This window comes from Drosophila pseudoobscura, chromosome 4 (assembly GCF_009870125.1).
Source record: "Drosophila pseudoobscura strain MV-25-SWS-2005 chromosome 4, UCI_Dpse_MV25, whole genome shotgun sequence".
NCBI lineage: Eukaryota > Metazoa > Arthropoda > Insecta > Diptera > Drosophilidae > Drosophila > Drosophila pseudoobscura.
In genome coordinates this window covers 13,841,147-13,855,522 of record NC_046681.1, presented here as the reverse complement: position 1 = coordinate 13,855,522, position 14,376 = coordinate 13,841,147, and the positions used below count along the sequence as shown (strand labels likewise).

At 48.2% G+C, this 14,376-nt stretch overlaps 5 protein-coding genes across 5 annotated transcripts; 4 read left to right on the top strand and 1 right to left on the bottom strand.

The window, feature by feature from the left end:
* Positions 1 to 6: 6 nt before the first annotated feature.
* Positions 7 to 3,492, bottom strand: scat (VPS54 subunit of GARP complex scat). Its single transcript, XM_001357211.4, has 2 exons — positions 2,966 to 3,492; positions 7 to 2,904 (listed from the first exon to the last, which is right to left on the bottom strand). The coding sequence occupies exons 1-2, from the start codon at positions 3,145 to 3,147 to the stop codon at positions 279 to 281; spliced, it is 2,808 nt and encodes a 935-aa protein (XP_001357247.2). The 5' UTR covers positions 3,148 to 3,492; the 3' UTR covers positions 7 to 278.
* Positions 3,493 to 4,002: 510 nt separating this feature from the next.
* LOC26533099 (alpha-(1,3)-fucosyltransferase B) lies at positions 4,003 to 6,095 on the top strand. The gene is made up of 4 exons (XM_015179820.2): positions 4,003 to 4,424; positions 4,511 to 4,917; positions 5,186 to 5,363; positions 5,425 to 6,095. Exons 1-4 carry the CDS (start codon positions 4,188 to 4,190, stop codon positions 5,920 to 5,922), a joined length of 1,320 nt encoding a protein of 439 aa, XP_015035306.2. The 5' UTR covers positions 4,003 to 4,187; the 3' UTR covers positions 5,923 to 6,095.
* Positions 6,096 to 6,371: 276 nt separating this feature from the next.
* On the top strand, positions 6,372 to 8,684 carry LOC117183169 (alpha-(1,3)-fucosyltransferase B). Its single transcript, XM_015179823.2, has 4 exons — positions 6,372 to 7,039; positions 7,142 to 7,548; positions 7,817 to 7,994; positions 8,056 to 8,684. The coding sequence occupies exons 1-4, from the start codon at positions 6,806 to 6,808 to the stop codon at positions 8,572 to 8,574; spliced, it is 1,338 nt and encodes a 445-aa protein (XP_015035309.2). The 5' UTR covers positions 6,372 to 6,805; the 3' UTR covers positions 8,575 to 8,684.
* A 1,500-nt stretch (positions 8,685 to 10,184) lies between these two features.
* On the top strand, positions 10,185 to 13,052 carry LOC6903365 (alpha-(1,3)-fucosyltransferase B). Its single transcript, XM_002132211.3, has 4 exons — positions 10,185 to 10,568; positions 10,671 to 11,077; positions 12,207 to 12,384; positions 12,446 to 13,052. Exons 1-4 carry the CDS (start codon positions 10,332 to 10,334, stop codon positions 12,950 to 12,952), a joined length of 1,329 nt encoding a protein of 442 aa, XP_002132247.3. The 5' UTR covers positions 10,185 to 10,331; the 3' UTR covers positions 12,953 to 13,052.
* LOC117184159 (uncharacterized) lies at positions 11,112 to 12,154 on the top strand. Its single transcript, XM_033380600.1, has 2 exons — positions 11,112 to 11,461; positions 11,765 to 12,154. The coding sequence occupies exons 1-2, from the start codon at positions 11,209 to 11,211 to the stop codon at positions 12,097 to 12,099; spliced, it is 588 nt and encodes a 195-aa protein (XP_033236491.1). The 5' UTR covers positions 11,112 to 11,208; the 3' UTR covers positions 12,100 to 12,154.
* Positions 13,053 to 14,376: the final 1,324 nt, after the last annotated feature.

Genomic DNA, 14,376 nt, shown 5'->3' with positions numbered 1-14,376 from the left:
AATTGATTATTAACTATAGTATTTCTTTAATCATTATCATTCTTTCAACTTTAATCTTAACTATTATAAAAAGTGCAAAATCCTTTCTGCGTTTTTGGGCGGAACATAAAACTAGGACTCAATATACAATTGCAAAACAAAATACATACGTGGATTAACGATAAAAGGAGGCGATAAAACAAGAATAACGTAGAAGAGGGGGATGGTATGGGATCCGATCCGATCCGATCCGACCCATGGGGATAACAAACAATGAAGATGATGCTTTGTGAAATACTTCAGTAGAGCCAGATCTCCTCGAGGATCCCATTGTCCAGCTGCGTCGCTGGCAGGGCCTTCAGCGTGCGCAATGTCTCCATGTAGAAGGTGAGCTCTGAGGTGACGACGCCGTGCTGCGGCCCCCCGTTATTGTTGACGTTAAGCTTGAGGAGCTGCTCTCTCAGGCGATCCTTGAAGTTGCGGTGCATCACGCCGTAGATCTCGTGGATCTGCGCCTCGGGCAGGACCCCCGCAATGGCCTCGTGCAGCTTCACCAGATGCCGCGAGATGTGTCGGAAGGTCTGCGAGGGAATGGGCGGACGGGCCTCCCAGGCCTCCAGCTGTGCGGCCACGCGCTCTGAAACGATGCCGTGGATCTTGCTTTCGATCTCCTTGATGTGACCCTGATAGTCGCGTTCGATGGCCTCGTAGCCACTCATCGAATGGAAGTGCTCCTTGATGCGCGGCAACAGCCACAGGACCAGCTGCAGGGCCCGCGAAACCAACGCCAGATTGGTGCTAGTGATCGTCTTTAGTCCGGCCACACGCATGGCTCCCGCTCCGATGATTAGCTGACAGCTGCGGGAGTTGAAGCAGCGCAAGAGATCCACCACGTTCCTCGAATGATAGCTGGCCAGGAACGGCAGACGATGCGCACTGCCCCCGTATTCGTACAGCATTTGGATGAGCATCAGGGAGGCACTGACCAAAGCATACGGCTGCTTGCCCTCCAGCAGCAGCACGGGATTACCTCCTCCGTTGCTGATGAGCGAACCTTCGGGCTTGGCATAGTCCCCCGAGGACATGCGCTCGATGATGCGCTGGAATTCGTGGGGGATGTCAACCTGTCGCCATCTCTCTTGGTCGAGGAGCAGCGAGAGCTTATGCTTGTGCTCGGAATGGAATCGCTGGGCGTAGCGTGAGGCCTGCACCTTTAGGGCCAGCTGCAGGGGAACGCTGGTCACGCCACAGATGCTCTTCGTGGTCTCGCTGAACTGCTCGACGATGTCCGACAGCTGGGAGAGCTCCTGCTCGCTGGCCGAACTCCGCTCGAGGCTCTGGGGCGAGACGATGTTGGCACAGCGCTCGTGACAGTAGTGGCAGACGTTCTGCAGAAGCAGCTGCAGCTGGGAGCGCAGCTGCTCGTGGTGGCTGGCGCTCAGGAAGGCCTCCGAATCGATCAGATTGACGGTGTCCTGGGCTCCGACGGCAGCATCGGCTGTCTGCTGCATTATCCCCACCACAGCCTTGATCCGCTCCAGAATGGAGGTCAAAGCCTGACTCGAACGCTGCAGCAGGGCGATCCATTCGGGAAGGGTCAGCTCCAAGGCCTGTTCTCCCGCGCCAGTAAGACTGATCTCCTTGTCGCTGTCGCTGCGCGAGAGGACTTCGATGAGCAACTGCTTGATGATGGCCCGAATGGTGGCGATGGCCTCCTGCTGGTAGGACTGTACAAACGAGAAATTCTGCTTGCGCAGCAGACCCATCACAATGGCCACCAACTTGTCCTCCTCCGCGCACACGCTTTCCGTCTCCAGCAGGCCCTCGGGGGTCAGAGGTCTGTTGAGGTCGGAGGCGGCGTACCGCTCGAATTCCGTAGTCAGCATCTTGTCGATGAGCTTCTCCATCTCGCTGAGCTGCATGGGGAGATGCTTGAAGCAGTGCACGCCCAGCAGTTCCGCGGACAGTATCTCCTGCGTCGTTCCAATCAGGTCCAGTGCGGCCACATAGTCCTGTGTCCCGAGGAGCAGCTGGAGCATCGGCTGTGTCTTGTGCACCGTGGCCATCAATCGGAGCTTGTCGAGGGTTAAATTGTAGTGCTGCCGCCGCTTCGCATAGCGTAGGACCTTAAAGCTATCCACAACGGAGCTGTTGTGCAGCTGTGCGAGGGCTGAACGGAGCTGCCGCACCTGCTCGGCCGCCTGCTCCATCTCCGCCAGGATGGCGTGCTGCGTGGTCATGGCATGAAAGAAGGCTGCGGACTTCTGGGACACCTGCTGTGCTATCTTCACCTCTACAACGTCCAGATACTGACTCAGTTGCTCCTGTAGCTGCCTTCCCGTCTGCTGGTGCGTCGAAGGACTCGACTCCGAGGATTGCATGAGGTCCGGAAAGACCTGCTTGAAGGTGGGGGCATGATGCAGTTGCAGCTGCGACTTAAGGAATATATCCGGCACGGAACTCAAATGCGTGGGACTTCCGATGGATCCTGCTGCTCCTCCTGTTCCATTCTCCAGAGGAATGTCCCGCTGCAGCTGCTGCTGGCGCCGCTCATGCCAGCGATAGCGCTTTCCAATGCTGCCCAAATACACCGCAAAGTCCGCATGGGTGATGTCCGGCAGCCTGGAGGATGCTGGGAAATGCGTGCGCTCCACAAACTGCTCGCCCCACTTTTTGGTGAACAGATTGCTCTGCTTGCCACGCGAGGGATCGTTGAGGACGGCTGGCAGGTTCTGGGCCGCCGAGTAGACGCCCCACTCGGGCGGCATCTCGCGGGTAAGCTGATTCACGTGATACTTGGCTACATGGGCATCGTAGTCGCGATCCGAGACGCCGTCCAGCGGCAATGAGGCGCACACTCCGTTGAAGCCATAGCGGCAGACGAAAGAACCGCCTTCCCTCGTGCAATGCCGATTCCGCAGGTGACTAAAATTAATTGATTACTCATCCAATGGATTGATTGTACACCTATCTGATGGATACCCACCTGACGAACTCTGGTATGTTCTTGAAATGCTCTCTTGTGCAGTAGTAGCAGCTCTGCCAGCTGGCTGCAGTTGCTCCGATGCCACCTGTGCAGCTGGCTGTGGAGAGCTTCCTACTTCCTTGCTGCCCTGGCACCGTCCCTGTTCTTGGCTCAGCATCTCCCTGGGTTCTCGTTGTGGCCATAACACATTCTTTGTGCTCCCAAATTCCCCGCCGTATGGTCTGCTGCTTCTGCCTGCTGTGGCTTCCTCCGCCACTCAATCGTTGACGTGTTATGTCAATATTTGCTTTCTGCCTGGTTCGTGCCGTCCATTAAAGCCAAATGTTGCATTTTGGGCCTTGTCCCTTGGCTCCACTCTCATTGGCTGTAAATGGGTGCTGGCTCTGGCATACTTAACGTTAATTTTCAGTAGTTTTATTGCGGCTGCAGTCCCCTTAATTGAGCAATTTGTAAATGGAACAATATTTTGATGACGTACTGCAGTGTTGGAAAGTTCATCGAGTGGCAATGACAGATACGTTAAGGCATACACGTTCAATCGTGCATGATAGTTCACGATATGTGGTTTGCGATATTTCAGTACTTTTTATTCATTATATATCGGAAATATTCAACATTTCACAGTAAATTTGATCATTAAAAAATATTACTTAATACATCTATTAAAATGAATACATTTATATTTAAAAACAATTTTCATCAGTAATAACTAAAAATTATATACCTAATATCTGGCTAAAACGAATACTATCCGAATAAGTATCGAATTTTTCTATACGAATGAGGAACTACCTTGATGACAGATCGAAGTCGGATCAAAGAAACACACTTGCGGAATTGATCGGACGAAGAAGATAAAACATAGGTGGACTTTCTGCCTCAATAATAATATATTGAACATCAAAATATGTTTATTCTGCAAGCTAAAGTCAAAGAAGAATTACACATTGTAACACTTTTAGTTAGTTTAGTTTAGTGAAATATACAGTGAAAAAAGAATGGAGGTATATTTTTGCTTTCAACATTTTGCTCTTCATGCAATACAAAAGTATTTCCGTGTCTGACGTGTGTAGTACGCCGCTTTCCGACAGAAAGACGCTTTCCAGCACTATCAGCTGTTGTGACTGAAATTGCAAAACAACCGCCGCCGTCTTCGAGTTTGCCGGCTTTTCAAATCGTAGGCAAAACAAATCACAGAAAATACATTTGCTGAAACATAGCCATGCGGTTGGCACGCCGTTGGATCATTGGGTCTACGTGCCTGATACTCGTGGGGCTGCTGCATTTTGTCTACTGGGACTTAGTCGAGGTGTTTGACATTGAACAATCGGAATCCTCAGCGCCAATTGAGCTGCTGTGGTGGACGCGGCACATGCCCTGGGTTTACGACGAAGTGCGACGATGCGGCGTCTTCGAGTGCCGCGTTACCAACAAGCGAAAGCGATTGGCCTCTGCGCGGGTTAGTCAAGGAATGGTCATAGATAGAAAATTATCGTCCATCCGGTGGCTGCTGTAAGCAGAGATTGATTATTTTTCACTTTTCAGGCTGTTCTCTTCTATGGAACGTTTCTAGAGACGGGAGACTTTCCCCTACCACGCAGCCTCCAGCACTCGTGGGCTCTGCTGCACGAGGAGTCGCCCAAGAATGTGGCCTACGCTCCTTTTGATGACTTCCTGCAGCATTTCAACTTCACCTCCACCTTTAGTCGCTACAGTGATCTCCCCCTCACGACCCAGTGGCTGCCCAGTGCCCATGACCTCATCTCGATGGACTACACAATGTCGTTCGACTTCAAGTCGTCGAATCTAAACGTGGCCTCGCCATCGGTTGTGTTCCTGAACAGCGACTGCGATACTATGTCCGGCCGCGAGCACTATATGAAGGAGCTGATGCGGCACATCAATGTGGATTCATTTGGGAGTTGCCTGCACAACAAAGATCTGCCCGCGAGGCAAGTAAATTTTAAAACATTTCGCACCGTTCCCCCCCTTTGTCTCAGTCACATATCGTGTGTCTACAAATATTTAAAGAATTTAGTTTTCTAAACAAATATGGCACAGAATTGCCGCGAACATCTGCAGCTGTAGCTTCAGCAGCCGCTGCTGCCAAGGCTCAAATTCAAACGTGGGCACGGATCCAGATTCGACAGACATTTTCTTCAAATCCAATCCGAGTTTCAAGTGTTTAGCAAAAATTAATCGCTTTGTTATTGCTTGCAGCCTGCAAAAGGATTATATGGACAATCTGTATTCGCCGAAGCTGCTGCGCTTTCTATCAAGATACAAATTCATGATTGCCATCGAGAATGCCGTGTGCGAGGACTACATCACCGAAAAGTTCTGGCGTCCCTTGGTAGTGGGCGTGATTCCCATTTACTTTGGTTCGCCCAGCATTAGAGTGAGTAGAAGGAGAGGTTCCCAAAAATCCTACACTATATATTCTAGAAAAATCTCTTCAGGACTGGCAGCCGCAAAAGAAATCTGCGATACTTGTCAAGGACTTTCCCAATGCCGCCGCCTTGGGAAGGTATCTGATGGACTTGTCCGAGAACAAAACAGAATATGACTCCTTTCGCGGTCACAAACTGAATCGCAGCCATCCGATACAAAACGAAAAGTTACTCCACAATTTGATCACATATCCGTATCACATGGGCGTCCCCACCCCTGAGGGTTCGCTCATCCAAGTGTTCGAGTGTGCCGTCTGCAAATACGCCACATATCGTGGGCCCATCAGGCGTGCCAATGCGCGCCACTACAACTGCCCTTTGGTGCCGATCTATGCGCCGCTGGAGAGCAAGAAGGAGCCGAACAGTTTGGCTCACTGGCGTTCGGCGATGAAGGTGGGACAGTGCCAGGCCCGCATCTTGAAAACCTTCTTCAGCTCAAATAAGCCCTACAGCGAGGCGCAATTTGCGGCAGAACTTAATCCCAGGATTGCCGAAGATCGATGTTAGACTCCACCAAAGTTTCATTGATTGGACATGCATTGCAGGATATGATATTTTGGCTCCTAAAATGGCACCAAACATATTATCCATCGATACGTAAGGTTTTAGTTTTAAGTTGACCGAATATGTGATAAACCTAACAATAAATGAAGCATCCAAGATGCTGAAGTACCGATAAATCTGTATACCTATTCAGATTGTAGTGTCAAGATCTTAAGCAGAAGCAGCCAGAGATTATGATTGTGCTCGTAATAGAATCGCTAGGCGTATCGTGAGGCCCTTGTAATGCTATCTTGTGCAGTAGTAGCATCTCTGCCAGCTGGTTGCAGTTGCTCCGGTTCCAGCTGTGCAGCTGCTTTCTACTTCCTTGCTGCCCTGACTCCGCCCCTGTTCCTGGCTGAGCCTCGTGCATAGCACATGCTTTGTGCTGTTGCTGTCTGCTGTGGTTTTCCCCGCCACTCTATCGTTGACGTGTTATGCCAGTTTCACGCCGTTTTGACTGAAACCAAATATTTTTACTGTCCAAATAAATACCCAATGGTTAGTTCTATCCGAATTGTTGAGCGAACTAGAACTACGTTGAACTAGCTTTGAATGGAACTATACATATATCGAAGTCGGATCAAAGAAAAACATTTGCGGAACTGATCGAACCGAGAAGACATTTAAATTTGGGAAGCACAAAGTCTAAGAATATATAAAACATACGTGGACTTTCCTCCAAAATAATTATATTGTGAACATAAAAAGATATATATTTTTCCAGCAAAAGAAAAAGTAAAAAAATCGTAAAAGAAAGCCGCCTCCGCCATCGAATTCGCCGGATTTTTAAATCGTAGGCAAAACAAATCATAGAAATTAAAGAAAATTTCTTTACCGAAGCTTAGCCATGTTGGAACGCCGTTGGATTATTGGGTTCACGTGCCTGATACTCGTGGGGCTGCTGCATTTCGTTTGCTTCGATTTAATCATGCTGTATGACGTTCAAAAATCAACTACCGCGGCGCCCATAGAGCTGCTGTGGTGGTCGCACCACTTCTCCTTTGTGTACGACGAGGTGCGTCAATGCGGCGCCTTCGAGTGTCGCGTTACAAACAAACGACAGCGATTGGCCTCTGCGCGGGTTAGTCAAAGAATGTTCATGGAGAATTATCGCCCATCCGGTGGCTGCTGTGATAAGCGAAGAGAGAATGAGTAATGAAATAATGAATTTCTAATTTTTCAGGCTGTTCTCTTCTATGGAACGGCTCTAAAGAAGGGAGACTTTCCCCTACCACGCAGCCCCCAGCACTTGTGGGCTCTGTTACACGGGGAGTCGCCCAGGATTGTGACCTACGCTCCCTCTGATGACTTCCTGCAGCATTTCAACTTCACCTCCACCTTTAGTCGCTACAGTGATCTCCCCCTCACGACCCAGTGGCTGCCCAGTGCCCATGACCTCATCTCGATGGACTACACAATGTCGTTCGACTTCAAGTCGTCGAATCTAAACGTGGCCTCGCCATCGGTTGTGTTCTTGAGCAGCGACTGCGATACCATGTCCGGCCGCGAGCACTATATGAAGGAGCTGATGCAACACATCAATGTGGATTCATTTGGGAGTTGCCTGCACAACAAAAATCTGCCCGCGAGGCAAGTACATTTTAAAACATTTCGCGCCGTTCCGCACCATCGTCTCAGTCACATATCGTGTGTCTAAAAATATTTAAAGAATTTAGTTTTCTAAACAAATATGGCACAGAATTGCCGCGAACATCTGCAGCTGTAGCTTCAGCAGCCGCTGCTGCCAAGGATCAAATTCAAACGTGGGCACGGATCCAGATTCGACAGACATTTTCTTCAAATCCAATCCGAGTTTCAAGTGTTTAGCAAAAATTAATTGCTTTGTTATTGCTTGCAGCCTGCAAAAGGATTATATGGACAATCTGTATTCGCCGAAGCTGCTGCGCTTTCTCTCAAGATACAAATTCATGATTGCCATCGAGAATGCCGTGTGCGAGGACTACATCACCGAAAAGTTCTGGCGTCCCTTGGTAGTGGGCGTGATTCCCATTTACTTTGGTTCGCCCAGCATTAAAGTGAGTAGAAGGTGAGGTTCCTAAAGATCCTACACTATATCCTCTAGAAAAACCTATCCAGGACTGGCAGCCGCAAAAGAAATCTGCGATATTTGTCAACGACTTTCCCAATGCCGCCGCCTTGGGAAAGTATCTGATGGAGTTGTCCGAAAACAAAACAGAATATGACTCCTTTCGCGGTCACAAACTGAATCGCAGCCATCCGATACAAAACGAAAAGTTACTCCACAATTTGATGACTTATCGGTATCACACGGGTGACCTCACGCTTGAGGGTTCGCTCTTCCACAGGTTCGAGTGTGCCGTCTGCAAAAACGCGACGTATCGCGGGCCCATCAGGCGTGCCAATGCGCGCCACAACAACTGCCCTTTGGTGCCGATCTATGCGCCGCTGGAGAGCAAGAAGGAGCCGCACAGTTTGGTTCGCTGGCGTTCGGCGATGAAGGTGGGACAGTGCCAGGCCCGCATCTTGAAAACCTTCTTTCGCTCGAATAAGCCCTACAACGAAGCGGACTTTGAGGCAGAACTCAATCGCAGGATGGACGACAATCGGTGTTCGACTGACCCAAAATTACATTGATCGGATGTGGCGTATAAAATGACACTAGACATGAGTGAGATATTTGCTCGAGAATTGTTTCGAACTTGTAATGTTTTGGTTAAATATAGAAAATTCTTGAAAGCCTTAGATTGAAGCATTAAAGACATACTCAAGGGGCAATCTCTATGGCAATGATGGATAATATAACACAGCCCCACAAAAAAAAGTGTCGTGCGCGGCTGACCAGAGTCAGATTGGCTCCATTACGTCAGGTTACGTAGCCTGAAAAAACCTATATTGTCGAACATCAATTTTAAAAATTGATCAGATTTGCTTGAAACTCTTCAATAATTAAGAATTTGGTATCGGAATGGAATCGCTGGTCGTATAGCTAGTGCAGTAGTAGCAGCTCTGCCAGCTGGCTGCAGTTGCTCCGATTCCATCTGTGCGGCTGGCTGTGGAGAGCTTCCTACTTCCTCGCTGACCCGGCACCGTTCCTGTTCCTGGCTCAGCGTGTTATGTCAGTATTTGCCTTCTGCCTGATTCGGGTCCATTAAATCCAAATGTTTTGGGCCGTCCCTTGGCTTCTCTATCATTGGCTGTAAATGGTGTTTAAGCTACTATGCTACCCTATAGTACCGTGGGATTATTTGGCCACCCGGCTTTGTGAACGTGGAATAGTAGATGTTGAAGGACTTGTAATAGAAAGAATTTGCAAATATCATTATACTGTCTTAGAGATGCGAAGTTGTGGCTTGTTGGGTTGTACAATGAAAAATAATATGCGAGACGCTATCGATACAATGGCTCTCAGTTTAGTTTTTTTAGGAATGGTTTTAACGAGTTTCCGGGGAAAAGCGAGCAGTTCTCTCTCCCTTTCTGCTTTTCTGTGTATTTCAGATATAGCGCCTTTAAGGTGAGCCTATGGGCTTTTTTTTTTGCTGCTGCGTCGGCTGAAGTGTTTTGAGGGACCGGATATGTAGTGTACCTCTAGCGTTCATAGATGTTGGTTTTCTTGAATCTTTTCTCTCCATCAGGAGCGCGGCACGAGGTCTAATGGCTAACTTGAAATATATTAACTTGAGTTGAACAACTATTGCTGCAGTTACCTTAATTGAGCAATTTGTAAATGGAACAATATTTTGATAAAGTACTGCAGTGTTGGAAAGATCATCGACAGCTACGTCCAGGCGTACACGTTCAATCGTGAATACTCCATCATTCACGATGTAGATGAATGGTGGGGTTAATATATTTTGGTGGCCTGCGATATTTCAGTACTTTTTAATCATTGTATATCACAAATATTGGCAATTAAGACAATTGTTTAGTAATATCTTAAAGTTCTATATACAATATTTGATTGAAATGAATAAGTATCAAATGGTTCTATTCGAATAATTCTGCGAACTAGAACTACGGTGAACTAGCTCTGAATGGAACTAGAGATCGAAGTCGGATCAAAGAAACACATTTGCGGAGTTGATCGGACCGAGAAGACATTGAAATTTGCGAAGAATAAAATCTAAGAATATATAAAACGTACGTGGACTTAAAATAGTAATATATATAGTGCAAAAATAGTTGTGGAATATATTTTCTGTTAACATTTAGCTCTTCATCAAGACAGCCACGCAATACAAAAGATTTCCGTGTGGTACGTGTGTAATACGCCGCTTTCCGACAGAAAGACGCTTTACAGCACTGTCAGCTGTTGTGGCTGAAATCGCAAACAAACCGCCGGTTTGAAAGAAGACCATAGAAATTAAAGAACATTTCTTTGCTGAAACTTGGCCATGCGGTTCGCACACCGTTGGATCATTGGGATCACGTGCCTGATACTCGTGTGGCTGCTGCATTTCGTCTGCTGGGACTTAGTCGAGCTGTTTGACGTTCAAAAATCAACTACCGCGGCGCCCATAGAGCTGCTGTGGTGGTCGCACCACTTCTCCTTTGTGTACGACGAGGTGCGTCAATGCGGCGCCTTCGAGTGTCGCGTTACAAACAAACGACAGCGATTGTCCTCAGCGCGGGTTAGTCAAAGAATGTTCATGGAGAATTATCGCCCATCCGGTGGCTGCTGTGATAAGCGAAGAGAGAATGAGTAATGAAATAATGAATTTCTAATTTTTCAGGCTGTTCTCTTCTATGGAACGGCTCTAAAGACGGGGGACTTTCCCATGCCACGCAGCCCCCAGCACTTGTGGGCTCTGTTACACGAGGAGTCGCCCAGGAATGTGATCTACGCTCCCTTTGATGACTTCCTGCAGCATTTCAATTTCACCTCCACCTTTAGTCGCTACAGTGATCAACCCATCACGACCCAGTGGCTGCCCAGTGCCCATGACCTCATATCGATGGACTACACAATGTCGTTCGATTTCAAGTCCTCGAATCTGAACGGGCCTTCGCCATCGGTGGTGTTCCTGAACAGCGACTGCGATACCATGTCCGGCCGCGAAGACTATATGAAGGAGCTGATGCGGCACATCAATGTGGATTCGTTTGGGAGTTGCCTGCGCAACAAAGATCTGCCTGCGAGGCAAGTAAATTTGAAAACAAAGGAGGCCTGTTTTTATTCGATTAATAAACATCTCACGCCATTCCCCACAACCGTCTCATACACATATCGGGTGTCTGAAATATTTAAAGAATTTATTTTTCTAAACAAATATGCCCCCTCGTAAGCGCCCCAACAAGAAGTCTCCTGCTACTGCCCCTAAGAAAAATGTCACTTCGAAGGCGGCTAAGGCGGTGGCCCAGATCTGCTGCCGTGAGTGCTTGAATGCGAAGCTCAACGAATTGCCGGGAACGTCTGCATCTGCAGCTGCAGCAAACGCTGCTACAGCTGACGCCAAGGAGCAGTCTTCGTCTACGGTTGCCATATGCCAAACGGAAAATAATGTGGATGCAGTTGAAGCTTCATCTTCGCCCTCTAGCATGCCGGTGCATCAGGAGGCAGAGTGTTTAAAAATTGTAACCACTGCCACAGTGCACTCTGAACCTGAAATCCAGACACCCATCATAGCTCGTGCGACAAACGGAATGAGCGGATGCATTGCCAAGTCGGAAACTTCAGACAAACACGAGATTCGGACAGCCACTGAATTAATCGAATCAAAAGAACTTCCGGGCACATCTGCATCTGTAGTCTCCGCTGACGCCAAGGAGCAGTCTTCGTCTTCGGTTCCCATATGCCAAACGGAAAATAATGTGGATGCACTTGAAGCTTCGCCCTCTGGCATCCAGAAACCCATGATAGTTCGTGCTATAAGCGTAATGAGCGGATGGTTTGCCAAGTCAGAAACTTCAGTCAAATCACACATACGGACATCCCCTGAATTGATGGAGTCCATGGAATCCAACATCTCGCTTGGTCTGCCTGATATGTCTGAAGATGGGCAGCGTCCGCCCAAGCGTCGTCGCGTTGAGCCAAAACACGAGTGTGATAGCAAGAATTGCATGAAATGCCTGGAAAATAAGAAAAAGAACGAACTTTTAAAGGATTGCTTTGAGCCCTCGAAGTCGGAGGGGGCCGAAGACAGCGATGTCGAATCAATTTAATGTTCATATCAAACAAACACAAAACCCATCAAACACACATTTTTTTCAAAATTAATTCGTTTTTTAAATGTTTCACCTAAAATGAATTACTTCGTTATTGTTTGCAGCCTGCAAAATGATTATTTGAACAATCTCTATTCGCCGAAGCTGCTGCGCTTTCTATCAAGATACAAATTCATGATTGCCATCGAGAATGCCGTGTGCGAGGACTACATCACCGAAAAGTTCTGGCGTCCCTTGGTAGTGGGCGTGATTCCCATTTACTTTGGTTCGCCCAGCATTAAAGTGAGTAGAAGGAGAGGTTCCCAAAAATCCTACACTATATATTCTAGAAAAATCTCTTCAGGACTGGCAGCCGCAAAAAAAATCTGCAATATTTGTCAGCGACTTTCCCAATGCCGCCGCCTTGGGCAGGTACATAATGGAATTGTCCGAGAACAAAACAGAATATGACTCCTTTCGCGGTCACAAACTGAATCGCAGCCATCCGATACAAAACGAAAAGTTACTACACCATTTGATCACTTATCCGCATCAGACGAGAGAGTATGACTTCTTCGAGACGTTCGAGTGTGCCGTCTGCAAATACGCGACGCATAGTGGGCCCATCAAGCGTGCCAATGCGCGCCACTACAACTGCCCTTTGGTGCCGATCTATGCGCCGCTGGAGAGCAAGAAGGAGCCGGAAAGAGCGACCGACTGGCGTTCGGCGATGGAGGTGGGACAGTGCCAGGCCCGCATCTTGGACACCTTCTTTCGCTCGAATAAGCCCTACAACGAGGCGGACTTTGAGGCAGAACTCAATCGCAGGATGGACGACAATCGATGTTCGATTGACCCAAAATTGCATTGATCGGATGTGGAGGACACTAAACAGGAGTGAGATATTTGCTCGATAATTGTTTCAGACTTGTAATGTTTCGGTTAAATATAGAAAGTTCTCGATAGCCTTAGATTGAAGCGTTAAAGACATGCGCAAGGTTCATTGTAGAGATGGCTACGTAAGGCTTTAGCTTTAAGATGATCCAATATGTGATAAACCTAACAATAAATGAAGCATCCAAGATGCTGATGTATCTATTTCTATCTCTACTTTGATTGTAGTGTCAAAATCGTAAACATGTGATGTTAGAATAGGTTTGTTGTTAATTCATTGGTTTCTTATTATTCCAAAGTAACGTTAATTCCTCATCGGAGGGCGTAGCAAAGACATTTGGCTCCCCTTCTTGTTGGAGGACATTCCCGGTCTGCTGGCAGACCTTTGTGGCATCTTCCTCGCTCTGCTGGCAGACCTTTGTGGCATCTTCCTCGCTCTGCTGCTCTTGATCATCCTCTGTATTGGTACTTTTATCATGCTTTTGCTGTTGAAGAGCTGCCTCCTGCTGCTGCTTCTGTTGGTGAAGAGATGCCTCTTCTGCCTCCTTTTGCTGTTGAAGAACTGGCTCCTCTTTCTCCCTCTCCTTCAACAGAAGACGACTGCACAACAAACAATAGCCGGTCTTCTGTGGTTTTGCGGTTCCTGCGTACTGGGGATTTTGTGTCCGGCCCAGACGTTGCAGCTCCCTGATGATCACCGTCTTGTACGAGGGCGGCTCAGAGCTATTGCTGTAGGAAGAGAGCACCAATTTGGAGTCCGAGAACGGACCATGTAGCTCGTACATATGTGGCTCGAAGGGAGCCTTTCCGTTCACCTTGCGCACCTTTCGGGCCTCGGTGTTACGCTTGCATGCGGGCCGTGGACGTTTGCCACACTTGCGCTTGACTTTTCTTGCTGGGGTCTTGCGGGCCTTCACGGACTTCGACTTGCTGGTCAGGGGGTCACGTCGCTTGTACGGCAAGCTAAGTTTATGCCTTCTCGCGTATTTGGGACTGGGTTTCCAGCCCATGTCTTCCACCTGCTTGAGGATGATCGCCTTGATGGGATGCGTACCATTCTCAGCTTCAGAAAGCTGAATATTCTGAACATCGCGGGACTTCTTACCGCCCGGTTGCGACTTGCCGGCTGGGCGGGGACGTTTCCTAATGGTCTTGCGGGGTCCCCGAGGTTTTGAGCTGCATTTTGGCTTACGAATTGGGCGCCGCACTGCAACGAGGTTGAGTGTGTAATACGGCCAAGTACAACGGGGAAGAAGACGTCCGCCGAGAACCTTGCATGTAACTTCCACTTCATGGCCATCAATTTGCCAAAAGTGTTCGCTTCCATCCACCCTGCTGTTCTCTAGGACCTTCTTGCCACAGGAAGTGCACTGCTGGGCTGATGCCATCGTCAAATTTTGG